At 42.2% G+C, this 23,306-nt stretch overlaps 1 protein-coding gene across 6 annotated transcripts in view; it reads right to left on the reverse strand.

Annotated features, from left to right (window-relative positions):
• Positions 1–23,306, reverse strand: part of LOC142375526 (unconventional myosin-VI-like) — a 145,038-nt gene that overhangs the window by 62,812 nt on the left and 58,920 nt on the right. For all 6 annotated transcript variants that reach the window (XM_075459576.1, XM_075459575.1, XM_075459573.1 and 3 more), the window contains exons 12-15: positions 19,045–19,189; positions 3,199–3,356; positions 2,974–3,065; positions 1,175–1,247 (exon numbers count right to left, since the gene is read on the reverse strand). In XM_075459576.1, coding sequence (XP_075315691.1) covers positions 1,175–1,247; positions 2,974–3,065; positions 3,199–3,356; positions 19,045–19,189 — 468 coding nt within the window. The remainder of the gene's footprint in view (positions 1–1,174; positions 1,248–2,973; positions 3,066–3,198; positions 3,357–19,044; positions 19,190–23,306) is intronic.

The raw sequence follows: 23,306 nt of genomic DNA on the forward strand, positions 1-23,306 counted from the left end.
CAGTGTCTGCGCAGTGTCTGCGCAGTGTCTGCGCAGTGTCTGCGCAGTGTCTGCGTAGTGTCTGCGCAGTGTCTGCGTAGTGTCTGCGCAGTGTCTGCGCAGTGTCTGCGCAGTGTCTGCGCAGTGTCTGCGTAGTGTCTGCGCAGTGTCTGCGCAGTGTCTGCGCAGTGTCTGCGTAGTGTCTGCGTAGTGTCTGCGCAGTGTCTGCGCAGTGTCTGCGCAGTGTCTGCGCAGTGTCTGCGCAGTGTCTGCGTAGTGTCTGCGTAGTGTCTGCGTAGTGTCTGCGCAGTGTCTGCGCAGTGTCTGCGCAGTGTCTGCGTAGTGTCTGCGTTAACTGCGACACACACGCAGACGACCTGGTTTCTGAGTATAAATCAGGCTTTAGTGGAGTGGGCGCTGGGGCGCCTCATTCTCACGTCAACTTGCTGCTGTGAGTCCTGGGGGAGGGGCGGGGGTTAGACTGATCCCAGGCCACACAACACAAACTGCTTCCAATCCAAATTAACTGAATTTCATTCCTAAAATGAACTTAGACCCATATACCTTCATGTAATTAACTGGGTTATGTTAAAAAAATGTAAAAAAAAAATAAAATAAAAAAAATCTGTGCAGTCATCTACGTGAATTTGATTGTTTTTTATATATATATTTTTATTTTTTATTTAGTCATTTATGTTGATGCATATCTGATATGAGTTTATTCTCTCCAATAAACACTAAGGTATGTAGAGAGGGCATGACTGACTGACAGGGTAGGGATCCAATCATGACGCCATTCTCAGCCTGCGCTCCTACCGGGTAATCCATGTTATTTATTAAATTAATTTATTAATTTTATATTCAAACTGAAAACATGAACTCAATAACACTCAAGTCATTCAAGTCATCGTGTCTCAAGTCAAGTGCCGAGTCTTCGACTTCCAAGTCCGAGTCGAGTCTAAGTCATCAAAACAGCGACTCGAGTCGACTCGAGTCCCCGTCTCTGCCGTGCACATGTAGACGAGGTTACAGCCTCACGCCTCCTGATATCTGAAGAGTGATTTAAACCTGTGGAGTCCATCTTTGCTGCATGTTTGACGTGTTTAGCTAGCAGGTTAGCGCTGAAGGATCAGTGTAAGCAGCAGCTCTGCATGAAAGAAGAGCAACTGGACCTGCTCAGAATACGTCTTCATACCTATGCAGTCCTGGTTGTCGACATAGTGGACCTCGTTGACCCCGAGCCCCTCCTTCTGGTACAGCTCTTGCTCCTGCAAAGCAAGCGAGACATTTCTAATGAGAAGCCATTAAGATATTCACTGCACGTACAAGTCTAATGAGGACGGGGCTGACTCCGGCTGACTCTTGGCTCTCTAACTGCTCGGTCAGATTTTCTGCCATTACAAAGATAATAGCTGTTGACAGAAGTCTGGCTTCCAATGTCTCCACATCTGTAAAGACAAACTGTTTGAAAGAGGGAGAAGTTGGTTCAAAATAAGCATCAAACTAATTCCAAAGTACTTAAAGATGTCCTTTTAACGGGTCGAGGCCTGAGCATCACCTCCTCCACAGCTTCACAGGGATGAAACTCAAAACTAATAAACTCATTTTCAGTATTCAGATAAATACTCGAGTTCCTTCCACTCCACGATGTGAAGACCTCAGTCGCTAAAGTGACACACTAATGGATCATTATTTTCCAGAATAGAAATGTAGTGATGTGGAGACATTGACGGCATCTGTTGCCATGCCGACTGTTGCTAAAGGATATCTGAGGGCCGAGGGAGTACCAGGGAGATGTATTAAGAATTAAATCCCACCTGGTTGGGAGAATAATCAATACTTTTGGAGTGATTTTTACCATCTAAACATCAACTCATTCGTTCTCGCCCAGTTTAATGGAAGTGAACTCAGGTGGTTTTAAACTGCATCAAATATTCACAAATATATATAAAAAAAGTAGGTTTTCAGAGCTCCCGAACCCTCAGTAAGTCTTTAAACTGTTTAGTCCAGAAGCACCCAGAGACATAAAATGTTATTTTCACAGTTATGTTCAAAAGAACAACACAAGAAACATCTCAGAAAAACTCAGTAGGAAGGTGAGATACTGCTGAGTGTGAGTGCAGCAGCTCCTCAGATCACAGTCCAGCAGCAAGTCAGCCAAATGATTGGCTTAAAATACCTGAGAAATCTGCCATCTGAGGGAATCTTCTCCCCAAGGAGAAGTGCTGGGGTCAAAATGCTATCAAATGTGCTAAAAAATACAATCAAATGTACTAAAAATGCTATCAAATGTACTACAAATGCTATAAAATGTGCTAAAAATGCTATCAAATATGCTTAAAAAAAAAGCTATCAAATATGCTAAAAAAAATGCTATCAAATGTGCTAAAAAAAAATGCTATCAAATATGCTAAAAAAAAATGCTATCAAATATGCTAAAAAAATGCTATCAAATATGCTAAAAAAATGCTATCAAATGTGCTACAAATGCTATAAAATGCCCTAAAAAATGCCATCAAATGTGCTAAAAATGCTATCAAATGTTCTACAATTATCAAATATGCTACAAATGCTATCAAATATGCTAAAAAAAATACTATCAAATGTGCAACAAATGCTATAAAAAATGCTAAAAATACTATCAAATGTGCTACAAACGCTATAAAATGTCCTAAAAAATGCCATCAAATATGCTACAAATGCTATCAACTATGCTAGAAATGCTATCAAATGTGCTAAAAATGTTATCAAATATGCTAAAAATGCAATCAAATGTGCTACAAATGCTATAAAATATGCTAGAAATGTTATAAAATGTACTAAAAATGCTATCAAATGTGCTACAAATGCTTGAAAAATGGCATATTTTGTTATCTTTAAGTTTTTTTAGAAGAAAAACTATTTAATAGGAAAAAATATGAAACAAGTTGCCTGCAATAAGAGAGATGAATAATGTTGATGAATGATGAAACATGCTTAAAAACAGCTGCTCACCTCTTTCAGGATGCGCTCGTTGAAGAACTGCTGGAGTTTCTCGTTACAGTAGTTGATGCAGAACTGTTCAAAGCTGTTGTGTTCAAAGTACTCTGAAAAGCAGAAGTTTTTTTTAGATTCATCTTATATCTGAATTTAAGGAGACTAAAGGAGATAAAAATGTCCCCTTTAACTGTTTTGTAGCAGGTTTGGTTGTTTAAGGCATCAGAGACGTTAAATACTGACCAAAACCAGCGATGTCCAGAACACCAATGAAGTTGGAGGAGGAGTCGAAGGGGAAGCACTGGTTAACCCTGGTCACCACGTGGTCAAACAGGCGGCTGTACACGGCCTTCGCCAAGGCGTCTCGAGCGTTGTTGGCCTGCTCGACTTTGAGGGGAACTCTGGTGAGGACAGACCAAAATAAAGGGTCAAATAAATTATAGTATCCTCGGTAACATAAACTGTGGGGAACTGATGAGAAAGGGACTGCAGACAGATGTGAAAGAGACCTGGAACATAATGCAGAGTAAACCTATAATTAAACCAGATAAAAGACTACGGCTGTGTTTTCGAAACTGCATACTGCATACTGATCGATCAGACAGTATGCAGAGCGTTTACCCACAATGCATTTCGCTCCTGCCCGAGCCGAAATCAGCCGGCCTGAAGCTGATTTCTCTTAAGCTCTAAACTCTGTAAACTTTAGCAACATTTGAAACATTTTCAGGAGAGAAAGTAGTCGTTTAGATCCCCAACGTGTTGAAAACCTGCAAAATACCGGCTGTTTACAATTTTGTTCCCACGAATTCGGCGCTACTAAAGCTAGCCGCAGTGAGCAACGCACTTCCTGTTATTTTCACAAAATAAAATACCCGTTGCCTTTTATCATAGGGAAAGCCATTACGGTACAATTGGTGCTTTTGTTTTGAAAACAGGAAGTGAACCTACCCTCGTTGTAGCTAGCTTGAAACTGCCGTTTTGACAGGAAATGACGATCGGCGACGTCACGTTACGTTGCATCTTGGGTAGTTTGAGTATGAGTAGTAACCTCATGATGCATACCCAACATTTAGGAGAATCTAGTATGCATCCGGGAACTTCTGCTTACTCAAACTCACATACTAACTCACAAAGTTAGTATGAGTAGTAGGTTTCAAACACAGTCAGAGTTTCAGTTTTTCCTTTTTTACAAAACTTTCAATTATTGAGTGAGTATTTCCATAGTTTCAAACCAACAACTAAAGTATTCTTAATTTCAGGTTAGTAAGCTCATAATGATGCTTAATACTGATGCAAAGGTCCTCAAACTCGGAACTTTAAAAATAGAAAAATAATGTATTTTGTGGTAATTTTCTTTTCTTTTCCTGTTCATGTATAAATGTTACGTTGCATCTTGGGTAGTTTGAGTATGAGTAGTAATCTCATGATGCATACCCAACATTTAGGAGAATCTAGTATGCATCCGGGAACTTCTGCTTACTCAAACTCGCATACTAACTCAGAAAGTTAGTAGGAGTAGTGGGAGAAGTATGCGGTTTCGAACACAGCCTGGGAAAACCACTAAAACACACCGACTTCATTTGCTATTGTTGTGGATTTTTTTTAATCAAAGTGGGTAAGAAGGCAACTCAAATAATAATAATAACAGAAAATCCAGATTTGGTCTTTAAGTTTATTCAAAGGCATACAGCGTTTGAACAGTCTCCGTTCTGAGAACTCAGAATCACTGAATTTAGAACTGGTTTCCCTTAACTCAGTGTTTTCCAACCTTTTTTGGCCCGAGTACCCCCTCACACATACAACGCGTGCGATGATTCTCCAAAAGTAGAGCAACACAGTGGTTATTACATGAAAATCCTTTTATTTAATATCCTTAACTTGTACATAAAATTCTCAGGCTTTCTCTCTCTTTTTTTTTAACCTCAGTTGAATTCAACAAGAATAAAAAACATTTTCTTGAAATATAAATAATTAACCAAAATAGTATCAATACTAAATCAAAATAATCTTCCTTTGTTATGAAACTTAAAGAAGTAACATTTCTCTTTTTTTTAAATATTTAAAAAAATATTTAAAAAACCTCCCCGTACGCGTAACCCCCGGTTGGGAAACATTGCCTTAAATTACCAAACAAAAGGATAACAGGGTGAATGGGGTCAAAGAAAAGTCAACACACTTTTAAAACCAGATGGAAAAATAAGAATTTCCCATCTCACTATAAACCAACTCAGCAGAGGACAGAGCGACTCCATTAGCTCAGGAAGGGGCCCGGCTCCCCGAGCAGGTATTTGTGTTGGTGACAGCGACTGGTGGTGATGTGGCAGAAACCACGAGTGGCGTTGAGCTCCGGGAGGATCCGTAATTACTGCACAGCGAGCGCAGGTATGCGCTTCAACAGCAGCCTGACAGCAGGGGCCGGATAAAATGTGCCGGTCTATGAACAGCAGGCTCAAGGACACAGTGGGAGATAACTCTGCAGGAGTGGCACTCACAGACTCCTAAAGCCACAAATAACGACTTCATAAATCCACCGCTCTCCCTGCACCACTCGTGGTGACAAACCGCCTCCCCCGACGCATCTTTCTGAGCCACAGATCAGGGGGGAATAGTGATGTCTGATCCCAGAAAATGTCCTACGCTGCGATACGATCAAACTCCAGTATGCGTTCCCAATTTTAAAACTTATTCTGCTGGAGGAGGCTTAAAAATAACAACTGCAGCACACTGGTGTGATTTAGCAGTTTAGGCCTGAGGCTTCTTCAGAGCTTCAAAGACATTCAAAGGGAACAAAAACTAAACGTTTGCAGAGTTCAGGGGTAACTTAACCTTGAGTTTTTGTTTCTTTCTGCAACTGTTTCCACTTGGGCTGGGCAACGATTAAAGTTTTTAATCTAATTAATCACATGATTTCCCTGATTAATCACGATTAATCGCATTTGTACGCAGAATCCAAAAATGAATCCAAAAGTAGCGTATAGCTTTTAGCATTTAGCTTTATTTTAAATGTGCTGCCATATGAATGAAAGTGCCATAACATTTGTTGTGCAAACACACTTTTAACATCAGCATCTTTCTGTAGTTTTTATGTAGAAGCCTCGCTCCACTGTCTGTTTCCTTGAATGACTTGCTGCTATCAGTTGTGTGTTTTGCCTTTAAGTGATATTTTAGACTGGAACTACTACGCTGAGAAGACAATTCAACTTGGCAGTGTTTACAGATGACTTTGGTTCTGTCGACTCCGCCGTCTGGAAGAACTTTAAAATGAAAATGGCCGAGTAAAAGTTCCGTACCCTTCTCCATGTTTGGTGGATCCGCCGATTACTTTCTTTTCCTGTTCCACAGCAGACAGCAGCAGACTTTTACAAAATAAAAGCCTGTGAGCAACAGACTTTTACAAAATAAAAGCCTGTGAGCAACAGACTTTTACAATAATAAAAGCCTGTGAGCAGCAGACTTTTACAAAATAAAAGCCTGTGAGCAACAGACTGGGAGCACCCGTTGCCTTTTATCATAGGGAAAGCCATTACCATACAATTGGTGCTTTTGTTTTGAAAACAGGAAGTGAACCTACCCTCGTTGTAGCTAGCTTGAAACTGCCGTTTTGACAGGAAATGACGATCGGCGACGTCACGTTACGTTGCATCTTGGGTAGTTTGAGTATGAGTAGTAACCTCATAATGCATACCCAACATTTCAGAGAATCTAGTATGCATCCGGGAACTTCTCGCTTACTCAAACTTGCATACCAACTCAAAAAGTTAGTAGGAGTAGTAGGAGAAGTATGCGGTTTCGAACACAGCCTCTGACTGGTTGGATTTGATCGAACCTGAACTCACCTCTTCATCAAGCAAGAAACCTGTGAAAGCATCATGTTTTGGGGAGTCAGCCCATCTAAAAACTGTTTAATCATGCTAATAATAGCTGCTAATTCCAGCTTTAGGGGCGGATTAGTGTTGACATTCATTTACTAGAGTTAAACCGTAGAAATTCCTGACTTTTACAAAATAAAAAATATAATAAAACCTGCGTTAATGTGCGATAAAATATTTATCGGCGTTAAATAATTACCGAGTTAACGCAACCATAACGAGTTAACTCGCCCAGCCCTAATTTAAAGTGAACAAAAACTAAACATTTTCAGAGTTCAGGGGTAACTTAGCCTTGATTTTTAGCCTTTAATTATTTAATTTAAAGCCTTGATTTATAACTTAGCCTTTAATAATCAGTTTCTTTCTGCAACCGTTTCAATAAATGAATTAAATATAAGGTCAGTAAGACGTGCAACCTGCAGCTAATCTTAACATTATGATAGTTTTACACACCGATGCATGAATTCCCTTCTTTCTGCCACAACAGCTCAACATCAAAGTATGAACTTCACAAACAACCGATGTGTGGAACCGAGTTACAGGGCAGCAATGGGGAAATTAATTTACAGTAGCTGACTTCTTTGGGTCTAACCCAGTGACCCACTGCCTCAGCTGGTCATAAGCTCTCTGAAGCCACTGGGTGGGATTTAAAAACCCGCCAACGTTCGCATTTCTGAGGTCAAACCAGCTGCATCCTCATTTGGAGTGAACCTGTATTCGGACCTTTAGGGTGAATATATTAAAAAAGGAGCAGAGAGAGCTGAAATTAAGGTTTCGAGGCTGAAGAACTTAACTCAGAAGAGCTACATGTGACTGAAAATAGTCTCTCAGAACAAAGTAAATCAGATTAGCTGGATAATATGAACAGGAAGTCCAAAACCTGTTACAAGCATTTTATTTTTCAGTCCAATCTAATCTAATCTAATTCAGAGGGTCGTTGTGTTAGACACATTAAGTTCCTCAAATGGGTCGAGGGATCAACTTCCGCTCAATTCAGTGAGTTACTCGACCAGCTTAGTCAAGGATACAGCCTCTGCTGGTTCCTCTTTATTCTAAACTTTAAGTTTCAGGCATCGAGACATCAGCAGCAGCTCCTGCAGCACAGAAACCAAACAACCAGCAGCTAAAGATCATTTAACAAAGAGGAGGGAGGTCTTTAGGCTAAACTAAACTAAGTTAAAAACCCAGAAGTAGCTTTAAATTCCCGCTCCTCAGCTCCTGAACCTTCACCCCTGCCCCCCTCTGCACATCCTGCCATGTTTGATTCATGCCTCCAGCTGCTCTGAGCCAGATCTCTGCAGCCAGAGGTCCTCTCATTTAAAAACCCAGAGGTCCAAAAAGCCAGGAAGCCACACTGTCAGAGCACTAATCATACAAGTGCCCTCATATGTATTCCGCTGACAATGTGTCCGCCTTCCCTCTCAGTGTGAGCTCTGCTTTCCAAATCATTCAAAAGACAAAACAGCTGCAGAGCTGCGGTACGATATTTGGCTTCCAGAATGTATAAAACATCAATTCTTCCAATTGATTGGCTGATGATGCCCATCAAAACCATCGCTGCCAATTAAAGGTCATTGCATGCATTGGACTCACAACCCAAATCATTTTGAACTTGATGACACAGGAACATAACATAACTACATGTGGCTGCACACTAAACGTTGGCGGTCATTGTTCCTGAACATTTATTCTCTCGGGGTCGCTTCAGTGCTGAATGACAGACGGAGTAAACTTGTGTTTGTTTGGCTTCCGCAGAGAGGGAAAAAGGCGCCTTTTAACAAGAGGAAAACAACTCATTCAGCCTTTCAAGCATCAAAGATTCTCTGCTGTGAGTCAGTCTGTTGTCACAGTAACCTGACAACTATCCGACTCTGGAATGAAGTACTTTGCATTTACTGACAAGCTGTGTGAATAACGAGCTCACGCTGTGTAATGAGAAGTCGATGCTTCCAACACAAACTACCAAAAACACTGTTTTTGGTCCTGTCAGAGCTTTGGAAATGCACAAAGATGGCGGTCACGATTAAACCGTGGTCTCACATCGTATCTGAACGCTCAGGGACGTCCGATGGATCCGGCTTCGGGTTTACACGAATAATAACTGGAACTGTGCAGCCGACCCCTGACCTCCACACCTTTAGCCTCTCATTCAAAACACAGAGGAAAAATATTATTTGGTGGCTGCTCGATTCAAATAAAGCAACACAAACACATATTTTTAGACCTGTTTGAACTCTAACCGAGGCAACAACAACAGTTTTTATCTTGCAACTGTAAAGATTTTTATGGTAACCGTCTTAAAATAATGTGCGATTATCAGAGAAATCAGTGAAATGATCCCGGACAAGCCCCCAACTGTAAAGATTTTTATGGTAACCGTCTTAAAATAATGTGCGATTATTAGAGTAATCAGAGGTCCTTATTTCTAGTCATTAGTGGATATTCTGAAAAGAAAAGCTTGCAAATAAGACCCCTGACCTCCACACCTTTATCCTCTCATTCAAAACACAGAGGAAAAATATTATTTGGTGGCTGCTCGATACAAATAAAGCAACACAAACACATATTTTTAGACCCGTTTGAGCTCTAACCGAGGCAACATTTTTTATCTTGCATATCGTCTTCGGTAGACGAAGAATCAGAGATCTGGGGAAGGATCTTCTGCATTGTTTCAGACAAACTTTGCATATCTGCTGACCTCACTGGACAGCTTTAATCAGAAGAATAACGACTAAAGGCATCCATCAGTTGGCCCTCCTCTAACCGGCCGATCTGACAGCCATCACACAAAAGAACTGAAATGAGTGAGGGACCAATCAGGAGAGAGAAAGCACTGGATCTTAAAACGATTAATCATCCATGGATGAATAACTATTGGCTAATGCAGAAAATGTGTTTTACTTTGTGCTCCGAGTTCTGGAAGAGAGGAGAAAACTGCTGAATGGAGAAAATTTAGAGCAAAGAAAAGGTCAGATTGTACCACAAAGGGCTGGAGGCATCACAGAACTAAGTGAACGCCCTGAATATTTCCAAGTTTAGAGTTACCTCAACAAATCCTCTGCCCTTTGGCTTAAAAAGAAATCACCGTGTGAGCTCAGCAAGCGTACAGCCAGACGCATGAATGGGTTTAGAGGCCACAAAGATTCTGAACAGCAGTACCTCATCTCTGGGGGTCTCTGGGGGCAGCTTCAGGGTGGGGAACGTGCTCTAGAAAACGAGTCTGCAGCACATAGTTTTAAGGTATACAAACATCCACTCTGCACTGAGGAAAAATGTGCTGAACACACTCTTTTTAGACGTTTCCAGTGAGTCACGAGGAATGTGGCTGCCCTGTTCCTCATGCGGGCTTCTTTTCAGAGCTCCTTATTTCTCGTCATAAGTGGATATTCTGAAAAGAACAGCTTGCAAATAATACTGAGGCATACTAACTCAAAAAGTTAGTAGGAGTAGTAGAAGTATGCGGTTTCGAACAGAGTTCCAGTTTTTCCTTTTTTTTTTTTTTTTTTTTTTTTACAAAACTTTCAATTATTGTGTGAGTATTTCCATAGTTTCAAACAAACAACTAAAGTATGTTTACTTTCAGGTTAGTAAGCTCATAATGATGCTTAATACTGATGCAAAGGTCCTAAAAACTTGGAACTTTAAAAATAGAAAAATAATGTATTTTTGTGGTAACTTTCTTTTCTTCTCCTGTTCATGTATAAATGTCGTTTAATACAGAATAAATCCTGCATCAGTGTGCTTTCTTAAATCCACCAGATGAAGAGTTGTTTCTTCTTCTTGTTTTTGTATATTAAAATCCACATTTCTGTACACTAACTAAAATGCAGCAATAAGATGGTAACCATCTTAAAATAATGTGCGATTATTAGAATAATCATTGAAACGATCCCGGACAAGCCCCCAACTGTAAAGATTTTTATGGTAACCGTCTTAAAATAATGTGCAATTATTAGAGTAATCAGAGCTCATTATTTCTCGTCATAAGTGGATATTCTCAAAAGAACAGCTTGCAAATAACACTGAGGCTTGTCCCTGCAGCGGATATACAGCGAGGAACACTTCAGTGCGTCTTGTGTTGATGTAGAAAATTTGAAATAAAATCCATTCTGAAATTAGTCTGAAACAGAAAATGAGGGAAAACTTGAAAAAGGTCTGAAATCTTCCGGCTCAATGCATCGACTCGATCTCTAACCGTGGAAGCAGATAATTCTGCTCCAACAGATCCACCCGACCTTTCCTGTGCGAGCCAGATACAGATGTTTATCCAGAACTCTGACACGATCCAGCCGTGCACAGGAGCGCCACTGAGAACCCGCCTCTCCACGTGCGAGCGTTCTGATTGGTTGTAGATGTAGTTTCTGCATCTGTGAGGCGATGACAGGCCACTTCTTTACTTTCCATCTGCTTTAACGAGCGTCGGCACATGCAGAACACATTAACTTTCATGAAGAAACACTCGGTTTCACTTTGTTTTACCATCACAGCACATAGTTCAGTTTGTTCCCGGAGTTTATGGAGCAGAAAATTAGACATGCAAATGTAAAACTACAAGATAACCATCTGGTTAGATTTCTCTCTCTGAATGAATCTGCCTCCCATGCTTTCTCCTTCACCTTTCCTCGTCTTTGCTCGTCTCTCTTGGCCACCTAAATGACTGCATGTAAATGTAAAGTTTGCTCATTACAGTGAGAGATACTTCATCCAACAAACTCAAAAGGCCAAACTATTTCTGAATCGTTTTTTTCTCCTCTATTGGGTCGGGTAAGAAAAGGCTTAGTTAATCTTTAACGTCCTTGAGCTGAAGGACTTGGAGGATGAAAATAAGTAAAAATCAGCATTAGTTGTGTTTGTAAGGTGTTGGGCCACCACATGCTGCCAGAACAGCTTCAATGCAGCTCATCGTTGATTGTACAAACCTCTGGAATCGGCATCTAACAAGAGGCTCAACGCTGTGTTCAACTGGGTTGAGACCTGAAGTCCATGATCCACATAATCTCTCTGTTGAGTCCCCCATAATGCCTGATGAAAGGGCAGATGGAGGTGCTGTAATCCCTGAATCCCATCAGGGTACAAGTGTTTCTTCATGAGCTAGAGGTGGTCACTCGGTACAACTTTTGACTTTAAAGAGACAGAGGCTGTGTTCGAAACCGCATACTACATACTCATCGATCAGAGAGTATGCAGAGCGTTTATCCACAATGCATTTTGCTCCTGCCCGAGCCGAAATCAGCCGGCCTGAAGCTGATTTCCCTTAAGCTCTAAACTCTGTAAACTTTAGCAACATTTTCAGGCGAGAAAGTAGTCGTTTAGATCCCCAACGTGTTGAAAACCTGACAAAATACCGGCTATTTACAATTTTGTTCCCACGAATTCGGCGCTACTAAAGCTAGCCGCAGCGAGCAAAGCACTTCCGGTTATTTTCACAAAATAAAATACCCGTTGCCTTTTATCATAGGGAAAGCCATTACCATACAATTGGTGCTTTTGTTTTGAAAACAGGAAGTGAACCTACCCTCGTTGTAGCTAGCTTGAAACTGCCGTTTTGACAGGAAATGACGATCGGCGACGTCACGTTACGTTGCATCTTGGGTAGTTTGAATATGAGTAGTAACCTCATGATGCATACCCAACATTTCAGAGAATCTAGTATGCATCCGGGAACTTCTGCTTACTCAAACTCCCATACCAACTCAAAAAGTTAGTAGGAGTAGTAGGAGAAATATGCTGTTTCGAACCCAGTCAGAGTTCCAGTTTTTCCTTTTTTACAAAACTTTAAATTATTGTGTGAGTATTTCCATAGTTTCAAACCAACAACTAAAGTATGCTTACTTTCAGGTTAGTAAGCTCATAATGATGCTAAATACTAATGCAAAGGTCCTCAAACTCTTTAAAAATAGAAAAATAATGTATTTTGTGGTAACTTTCTTTTCTTTTCCTGTTCATGTATAAATGTTGTTTAATACAGAAAAAATCCTCCGTCAGTGTGCTTTCTTAAATCCACCAGATGAAGAGTTGTTTCTTCTTCTTGTTTTTGTACATCAAATTCCACATTTCTTTACACTAACTAAAATACAGCAATAAGATGGTAACCGTCTTGAAATAATGTGCGATTATTAGAGTAATCAGTGAAACGATCCCGGACAAGCCCCCAACTGTAAAGATTTTTATGGTAACCATCTTAAAATAATGTGCGATTATTAGAGTAATCAGTGAAACGATCCCGGACAAGCCCCCAACTAAAGATTTTTTAATCAATACTGGTCAAAGAAAGGTAGGTCTCACACATACGAGTCTAAATATATCATTTCACCTCAAAATAAATAATCAGAATAAGTGAAAAAAGTACCGTGTAAAGAACAAGAAGAGTCAGATATAGATTAAAGGATTACATTCTGAAAGATGGACACGTCTGAAACCCTCTCAGCTCCACCCATGTGCATATTTCCCATTTTACTGGCAATAAAAAACAAAAGACCATCTTAAATCGATATTTCTCTGGTTTCGATTTTACTGGTTGAATGAATTTTCAGTATATGCTGGTTCTGTAAGTTTAAACTACATCTCCAACAAACTAACTGTTCCACTGTACAGCTTCCAAGCAGTCGTCATCATCAAAGGATGTGCTGAAAAGCAGTCTCTCCATCACTTCATCCATCTGGCACCACCTAAATCTGCTGCCTCCTTGTGTAAAAAAGGATCTTTTGATTTTTCAGTTATGGATTTTTCTTCTTCTGGCTTTAGCGTAGAGAATAAACACGCTGGAGGGGATTTTCCCCATCAGCTTTTTTTTTCTTTCACCATCTGCCATGAGCACAAACCTCTGAAGTCCTCTTCCCACAGCATAAATGACTTGTGGAGGATTCCAGGTGCCAATCTATGCTGTATTTTTCTCCTTTATCTTCTTGGTAAAGATGCACAAAAAGGTCCATTTGACAGCAATACTCAGAAGTGATTAAATGCACTCTCAGTTTAGTCTTCTTCTTCTTCTGTTTGTAAAGATGTTGCACGACTCAGACAGTCCTCTCAGTGTTTGTTTTCAGCTAACAGCGTCACATTGCTGTTATGATAATGTACAGATTTCCAACATTTCGACCAGAAATAGTGGCGTATACGCTGTGGGAAAACGTAAGACACGCGTCCGTTTACCAGGAGCGCGACTGACTGGAAGTGCAGCATCAACAGACACTCGAGGAGAAAGACCAAAACAGAAGGCAGCTTTTATCTCCTCTGTTACGGATTCTCTCTTTCAGAAGAAAGAAAAGAAGCAAAGATTAGTGTGGGAGGTTTGAAGTTGAAGCGAATGGTTTGGCACTCAGACAGTGAGAGCTCAAGCTGAGGTGCCAGATAAACAATCTGAGGATTTAAAGAGACTGAGTTCAGGCTGAATGCAGACAGGGACTCAGCCTGAGGGGCTGTCTCGCTCCTTCTCTGGCAGTTTGCGATGTTTTTTCTGTTAAATATACAACAAGTTGACTGGATTCCTACAAAAGTATTCTGTTTCGAACAGAGTTCCAGTTTTTCCTTTTTTTTTTTTTTTTTACAAAACTTTCAATTATTGTGCGAGTATTTCCATAGTTTCAAACAAACAACTAAAGTATGTTTACTTTCAGGTTTCTTCTTGTTTTTGTATATTAAATTCCACATTTCTGTACACTAACTAAAACGCAGCAATAAGACGTTAACCGTCTTAAAATAATGTGCGATTATTAGAGTAATCAGTGAAATTATCCCGGACAAGCCCCCAACTGTAAAGATTTTTATCAAGACTGGTCAAAGAAAGGTAGGTCTCACACATATATGAGTCTATATATATCATTTCACCTCAAATAAATAATCAGAATAAGTGGAAAAAAAGTACTGTGTAAAGAACAAGAAGAGTTAGATATATCTTAAAGGTTTAAATTCTTTGATTATACAATATTTTATACAATATTTGATTTTGATTGTCCACAACCTGGACAATCAAATATAATGGAAGAGAATCAATACAGAGGGCCATCATGAAAGGAAGTGTAATGAACTCCCCAAAGTGCTGCAGGACAGCATCATGTGAGGGTTTGTTTGTGACAATAAAGACAGCCTGCCCTCAACAACAGCCATCACTAATAATAATCAGTTTCAGGTGCTTCAGACAGACTTTTTCACGTGAGCGGCTCAAAAGAATCAGGTTTCAGGCTCCAGTCTGCAGCTTTTCTATTTTCTCATCATTGGCCGGTAGTACATTGATCTGTCTCTGCACCGCAGTCTCATCCCCATCATAACTCTGAGGATTAAGTTCTTAGCTGCCCTGAACTCTTTATGAAAGAGCAGCACAGTCTGACGGGAATTTTGTTTGCTCTGCAGCTCTGAGCCAAAGGTAGAGTGAGTCAGACACCTGAAGCTCTCCCCGAGTGTTGAGCTCCGAGCAGTGAAAACAGCTCCTCCTCCGTCTGAATGCTTCACGGCTTCACATTAATGTTGTTCAGCTGGAGCTGACGGGGAAGCTGTCCAGGCTGTCCCACAAGCTCATTTTAGTCCTCCTCGGTCACCATTCTGCTGGTTTCTACCTGGTTTCAGCTACTTTCACATAAGCACCAACAGATAAGTTAATAAACGTGAATAAATTCAACAGCCTAATCCTTAAAGATGCAGTTTCTAATAGTTTCTCATCTACAGGCTGATCCTTGTTGTGTTTAATTAGTACCTCATTCCCATAAAAAGGTCAGCCTGCAGATGATAAACCAATAAAAAAGTTGGTCTACATGCAGATGTTCGCTTTTAAATTCGGATGGAAACCACAAACTTTGTCCTTTCAGATCAAATTATCTATTTTTTCCTGCTATTTTTTCCTGTGTCCATCTCCAACTGCGGTGCAAATATAAGTCCCTGAAGAGAAAATGGATGCTTTGTTTGTGTTGTAACAAGCTTCCTTCACACTTTGGACTACCGCAGCTTTGATTTTTGATCTAAAAAAGCTTTAACCAGCTGCAGATAACTCGGGACGAACCGATCTGATCACACAGCCTGCTGCTTCCCTCCTCTGTTGAGTCGTCAGGCTGCATCTGAATGAGGCTTCTCCCACATCAGCATGAGGGGAGATCAATAAGAGTTGAGGATTGGTCGAGCCCCTCTGCGGGGGGCTCGACCACCTAAAGTCTAAGTTGTTCTACAGAATGAGTTTAAGGAATGATAGCGTTTAAAGTCTTTACTTTGTTTCCATTTTTCCTCAGCGACGTTGGGATCGGCTGCTTTTCATCATACGGTTAACATGCAACAGGGAAACTATCCAGAAACAACGCGGAATAAAGCGTCGGGTAATCCTCCGGAGGATAAACTCTGCTGGCCTGTTGGGTTTTCCAAATACCCGCCTCCTCTGTGCGTTACCAAGGCAACACCAGAGTCTTTCCAGTTGGTGTGCATCATGAAACAAAGTAAATACCCATCTGATTCCCCGATAAAACACACGTTTTAACCCTTTGTGCGGTCTTAACATTGTGTTTACTCCCCTTGTCCTAGGGGTCAAAAACCCCTAGGACAAGGGGTCCCGCCCTAAGAAAGAAAGAAAGAAAGAAAGAAAGAAAGAAAGAAAGAAAGAAAGAAAGAAAGAAAGAGATACTTTATTGATCCCCAAGGCAATTCAAGCATCCAGTAGCAGACATAATAAAGCAATAAAAATGTTTATACAATAATAAACACTGTAAAAGAAGCCAAACTTTAAGCCGAAAATTAGGGCCACGAAGGAAAATTATGTAACCAATTAAGATGTAATAACCAAAACTACACTTGAAGTATGGAATACCGTTGTTGAGAGGTATAAACTAGAGAAAGAAATAAAGATTTTGAGTTGGTTTGGGTTTGATGATGAGGTTTATACACGGGATAACCCATAAAATCTTTAAACAATGGGCGAGAAAAGGCATCACAGCAATATGTACGATGGTTGAACGGGGTAAGCTGCGGAGTTTTGAGAAGTTGAGGGGCAGATTATGAGATGGAGATACAAACTGACAATGATAATGAAGTTATTTCAGAGAGCTTATGAAGGTAAAAAAATGCAGTAATCTCAGTCCTATATAGAAGTTTGATGTCATGCAGAACGTCTTCCTCTCTTTATGTCAAAGAAAAATAGGAAAAGGAAAGAACAAATAACTGAGGAAGAGTGGTTTAATATCTGTAAAACGCACGTCCACTAGCTCCAGGATCTGGAGAGAATTCAACTGGAAGAATATGCTCAGATTCTTTATAACGCCAAAGATTAGGAAAGGAGTGGCGTCGAATGAATGGAACCCAGTTATCTCGGGGTCTGAATCCGATCCGATCCAATTCTTAGTCAGATTAAGGTGTCTACATGCACTTAATAACTCAGTCTGATTGTAATTTAGCCAATAATCCGATCCTTTCAGTGCCATGTGACCCCACTGAGTGAGATAAAGGACAGAGACGACCACCGACAGCAGCAGCGTTCACACCTTTAAATGCACGCTGCCATCTCTGAGGTGGCGTCTGCCCACATGAACTATCTGCTCGCTGCGTAAGCTGCAGCCTTCCAGCAACATTCAGTCACCTTTTGGACTTTTCCAAATCAAACTCGTTTCATCATCCGGGCGCTTCGCTCCAACTCCAGATGGCTCGCCACTTTATTCGTAATACGCGTTGGCCGGAGCCATCGGATCGGCTCTGGCTCGTACGGTGAAAACGCGATGAGGAGGCGGGGACTCCAGCTGTTTGAGCTCCGCCAACTGGACCCAAACGAGCTCCTCTGGGCCTCGTTTGCACTTCTCTGTGTATTCTGACGTCGGCTCAGATAAGCAGCGAGCGTCTCTCTGGACAGCGATAACAAGACGAGCGGCGCTTCGACCATCTGCTGCCGCCTCAGAGAGCGAGTCAGCTCAGACCTGCTGGGCTTTAAGGTGCTAATTAGCTGTGATGTGTGTTTGTGCTGCCATTCCTCCTCAGATCAGAGTGCAATATCTGCGTTAGCAGGGACTGAGACGGCTGCTCTGACTCCAGCAAACACTTACGAGGCGTTTTTAAGAGTCCAGACTGACCCCGAGCTGGATGCTCAATAACCTCTGCAGCAGGGTGACGTGAGCTTTAGGAATAAACCCAGAGGTCGAAATGTCACTTTACAAATAAATATTTGCCTGTTTGAGCATTTTTAACTGAATAACTGCTGATAATAAGGAAACCAAACAGCTGGAGAGTTCTGACTGCACGATGGAGGTGTGGGTGGGGATAAAGATGGATTTAAGGTAAACACAAGAAACTTGTGCTAAAGAAAAAAATGGACCAGACTCAGAGAAAAATTCCCTATACTCCCTATAATATAGATCAGTGAGCAGTGCTGACCAACATGTCATTGGGGTCACCTCCAGGAGGCTAGACAATGGCTGTGTTCAAAACCGCATAATACATACTGATCGATCAGACAGTATGCAGAGCGTTTACCCACAATGCATTTCGCTCCTGCCCGAGCCGAAATCAGCCGGCCTGAAGCTGATTTCTCTTAAGCTCTAAACTCTGTAAACTTTAGCAACATTTGAAACATTTTCAGGAGAGAAAGTAGTCGTTTAGATCCCCAACGTGTTGAAAACCTGACAAAATACCGGCTGTTTACAATTTTGTTCCCACGAATTCGGCGCTACTAAAGCTAGCCGCAGTGAGCTAACGCACTTCCTGTTATTTTCACAAAATAAAATACCCGTTGCCTTTTATCATAGGGAAAGCCATTACCATACAATTGGTGCTTTTGTTTTGAAAACAGGAAGTGAACCTACCCTCGTTGTAGCTAGCTTGCAACTGCCGTTTTGACAGGAAATGACGATCGGCGACGTCACGTTACGTTGCATCTTGGGTAGTTTGAGTATGAGTAGTAACCTCATGATGCATACCCAACATTTAGGAGAATCTAGTATGCATCCGGGAACTTCTGCTTACTCAAACTCGCATACTAACTCAGTAAGTTAGTAGGAGTAGTAGGAGAAGTATGCGGTTTCGAACACAGCCGTGGTTCATAGCTTCCTGGGCAGAATCAGCTAAACCACCAAGCCTGCAGGAACGATTATCGTGCTGCTGCAGATCAACCGGGTGAAATCTGGTTGCTTCCTCCTGCCTAACGGACAGAAATCCTGACATTCCACAGGACAGACTCAGTTTAGGGGGGCAGCAGCGTTGTAGTAAAGACTGTAAAGTGTCCTCTAAGTGTGTGTGTGTGAGTGTGAGAAAGCAGGAATCTCACTTGATGACTGTTCCTTTGACGCCCCCTGCCGATGTGAGCATGACCCTGGTGGTGAGGCTGACCCTCAGGTCCTCCTGCTCCAGGCCCAGCAGCTCAGCACAGTGCTCCACCGTCTGACTCGACTGGTTCCTGATGGTGCAGCCGCCTGCAAGACAGAAAGGAGGGCAAACATCAGCACAATATGTCAGGCTTTACAGGGTTATAACTTCCCACATGAGAACAGAAAGCAGCTGGTCAGAGCATCGCAGGAACGCTGGAAAAAGATTAACTTCAGTTTACTTCAGTGACGTGCAAATGATAAAAGGAACGCCCGCTTCATTCCTAAGCAGACATTTCCAGATAAGCTCAATTCCTGGTTTTAATTGCACGTTTATTGGAGCTGCAGGTAAAGGAAGCTGGAACACAACTAATCAAAAGGAGGAGAAGTTATTATCAAGAGAGGAGGCAGATTTCTTCCCTCCTTCAGTCTTTATGTAGCCTGGGAATTCCCATGCTGCTTTGCGCGTGATTTCATTCACACTGCAAAGTCAGCCTGGAAACCACCGCCCTTATTTTTGCCTGAGTTAGGGAACCAATCACAGAACGGGGGGGGGGGGGGGCAGCAAGACGATGACAACGTCTATGTGTGACACCGAAGCTTGTAGAGTGTTAATCCAACATGGCAGCGGACACAACGTTACCGTTGGATGCAGCCTTAGAAAGTGTTTTAAGTAGCTTAGAACGCAAGTTTACTTTTAAAAAAGAGCAACGCGTCTTCTTCTTCCTCGTCGAATTTCTGTCGCTCTAAATACGTCATCTGGTATAAGTGATACAATTGGCTATGAATCGCGCGCAAAGCAGCATGGGAAGAACCAGACGCCATTTGATAAGACATTCGTAGCGCCCAATAAACGGCTCTAGGCATTCGTAAACCACGCCTCGAATACGAGAAAATGCACACCTAGTTCCCAGACCACCATCTCATCCAGATGTGGACGCGTCAGCCAGGCTAGTCTTTATGAGGAAATATTTTTAAACTCCTTATTAATTCAGGATTATTAGCTTGATCCCTCTTTAGGAAGCGTTTGTAATTGATCGTCAGGTGTTAACGGGAACCTCTTTCACTGGGATCAACTTCTAAGTCCAGGAGTTTGTAGCGCGGCTCCATGGTGCGCACCACTAACCGAAAGAGTACAAGTTGCTGCCTCAGTTGCCTCACAGTTTGTGGTGTTGCTGATGTACTTTATTTTTGCGTATTTTTCGCGTAGGTCTCGTCAGTTGACTTGTTTGCTCTCTCATGAAATCCAAAGTGCTTCCACACGGATGCAGTAAACCCCGGTGGCGAGAGAATAGTTAAATTAACCATCGTATATTCGACTGCTCGTAGGTTAGAACCTTTGGCTTTCGTCCCGGTTGTTCATTGGACCCGCTGCTCCTTGAGATCAGGGATCTCTCGAGGATCTGCCTGCTCGCAGCAAACGAGGCAAAAAGATCGATGATCCAGGAACATTTGAAGAAGATTTCAGACTCCAAACAGGAGCTTTACCTGAGCTCACGTAAAGATGGGCAGCTGGAGGGATTTCAGAGTAAACTGAATTAGAAGAGAGGCTGAATTAAATGAAGCTCCATTAAAGGACAATTTCGCTCGTTTACAACATCCAGCTGTATTGCCCAATCTACCCATGATTTAGCCAAAGCAAAGACGCAAAAAAATGTCATCCGACCCTGACAGTGTTGCTTGCACGGAGATGTCGGACTGACAACATAGGCATGGGGGCATCAATTTATATTGTGTTTTAAACGCTATTTTTATACCTCTTCTACAGCTCCAAACAACATAACACTTACGTGGTAGTGAGTGGAGGGTCCCTAAAGCCAAACCGAAGTGTCCCGAGGTCTTCATGTGGTCGGATAGAGAGTCCAGAATGAATTTAATCAGGCCAGTACCTGCTCTCAATCAAAGCTCTTCCGTCAACAGGAGGCTATCTCACGCGAGACATCACGTCACGTGACATTTCAAAATTCCAACCTGTTAGTAAGCTAGGCTTTGCTGTTGTATACAACTTCATTTCACTTTCGAAAGAAATACTGGACTATGTTTGTAAAAAGAACGGCAACGAAATTGTGACTTTCCAGAGCGAGTTACTCCACACTCGGCAATCAACTACGGACCCACGTGGCGTGATGTCTCGCGTGAGGTAGCCTCCTGTTGACGGAAGAGCTCTGATTGAGAGCAGGTACTGGCTTGATTAAATTCATTCTGGACTCTCTATCCGACCACATGAAGACCTCGGGACACTTCGGTTTGGCTTTAGGGACCCTCTACTCACTACCACGTAAGTGTTATGTTGTTTGGAGCTGTAGAAGAGGTATAAAAATAGCGTTTAAAACTAAATCATGGGTAGATAGGGCAATACAGCTGGATGTTGTAAACGACCGAAATTGTCCTTTAATGGAGCCTACATCGGAGTCATTGGAAAGTTTCCCTCCACTCGCTCATCACTTACCGCCCTGAGATGGATCTGATGTTGGAGGAGCTCAGTTCAGGGGGCATCGACCTGAGAAATACCTCCCCTGATGCGACGTTATCAGCCAACAGGTTTTTAGGTGCTTTTACACACAGATCGAAGTGCTCGTGTCTCACGTAACGAAGCATAAAACAGGACTTTTTTCACTGCCTGGCCGTGAATCTTCCAGCCTCAGTGTTCACACGTAAACTGTGCGTGGCCTTGGTTTTAAGTCGGGCCCACACGGGTCGGTAAGTCATCGGGGAAGTGTCTGTTGTTACAGATGAGTACCTTCAGCTTTTACGCCCACCTAATCACCAGGAGACGAGTCGCACCTCTGAGCGGCTGAGTTTCTGTGTGTTCACAGAGAAAGGACATAAGCCTCTGCCCACATAGGGCCGGACTGTTTCAGGTGAATGTGTGCTTAAGGGACGGCTTCTCCAGTTAAACACCAGGCACCTGCAGGAGGAGGGGTGTTCAGCACACCTGGGATCTGTGGAGCCGGGTCAAACTTCAGGACTTAGAAGCTGATCTGACTCAGTGGGGTCACATGGCTCTGAAAGGATCGGATTATTGGCTAAATTACAATAAAACTGAGCTGAGCAAGGGTAATTCTCCTTGGATATATGGCGGTGAATGAATGGGATCAGAGGCACAAAGCGTGTCATACCCCGGTATGATAGGTGGCGCTGTACCCATTCCAGCTGTTGCTAATAGAGCCACTTCCTGTTGACCTCTTCACCACCAACAACAACAACAAACTCAGGCATTGGAGAAAGATGGAGAACGCAGAGCCAGATGAAGCTACGTCCCTCTACATTTGGTCTGTGATGAGCTGCTTGTTGCACAAACTCGATGCCCAACGGAGCATTCTCCATCGCGTTGTTTGTTTCTTTCTGACGGCGACAACAACAGGAATATCGTCTCCTTTGACTTCCGGGTCACGACCCCGGGAAAACATCTGGAGCATGCGCAGAACGCAAAGTCTGATTCACCACGTGCTTCAGCGTCTACAAGCAGGTTTAGAGTGACTTTCAGCCCAGTTATCTCGGGGTCTGAATCCCATCCGATCCAGTTCTTAGTCAGATTAAGGTGTCTACATGCACTTAATAACTCAGTCTGATTGTGATTTAGCCAATAATCCGATCCTTTCAGTGCCATGTGACCCCACTAAGTGTTAAACTCTGTAAGTCTATATTTATAAGTCACTTTGTGCTTCAGGTGGTCGCGTCTGTCTGTAGTTTAAATCCATCTGACCTTTGAACGTTTGTCCAAACTATTAAAAACTCCCCCTGAAGCTCAGCTGAGCCCCTCTTTAAAGAAAAAAGCTCTCGTCCTGTTGGATGTAGAACACGCGTCCTGATAGCCGCCTGCTGGGAGCAGCGGAGGATGTAATGGACGCCCGGCTGTGCCTGCTGTTCCCTGCGGTGGGAGAAATGATGGGGATGCACCCTGAGAGCTGAGCAACTTCACAGGAGAAGTTCAAAGGACGGGCCGTCTGAAACCGAGCGTCTCCAGAGGCCGTTGGATGAGATGCTGCAGAGAATACTTTAAATAACATCACGACTCGTTTAACTGTGTAATTATTGATTTCCCCTCGAGGGGAAGTAGGAAAAAAAGTCATATGTTTCCTTTCTGACTCTTTTGGGTTTAAAATCAAAGTGAAAAATGAAGGATAAAGCACGAAATGTCCAGTTTTCATCATCGCAGTGAGATGGAGGCTCGCAGGCTGGAACGATGACTCCAAGGAGCTGAATCTGTGATGTTTAGGAGTCG

The sequence above is a fragment of the Odontesthes bonariensis genome, chromosome 24 (genome assembly GCF_027942865.1).
Source record: "Odontesthes bonariensis isolate fOdoBon6 chromosome 24, fOdoBon6.hap1, whole genome shotgun sequence".
Taxonomy (NCBI): domain Eukaryota; kingdom Metazoa; phylum Chordata; class Actinopteri; order Atheriniformes; family Atherinopsidae; genus Odontesthes; species Odontesthes bonariensis.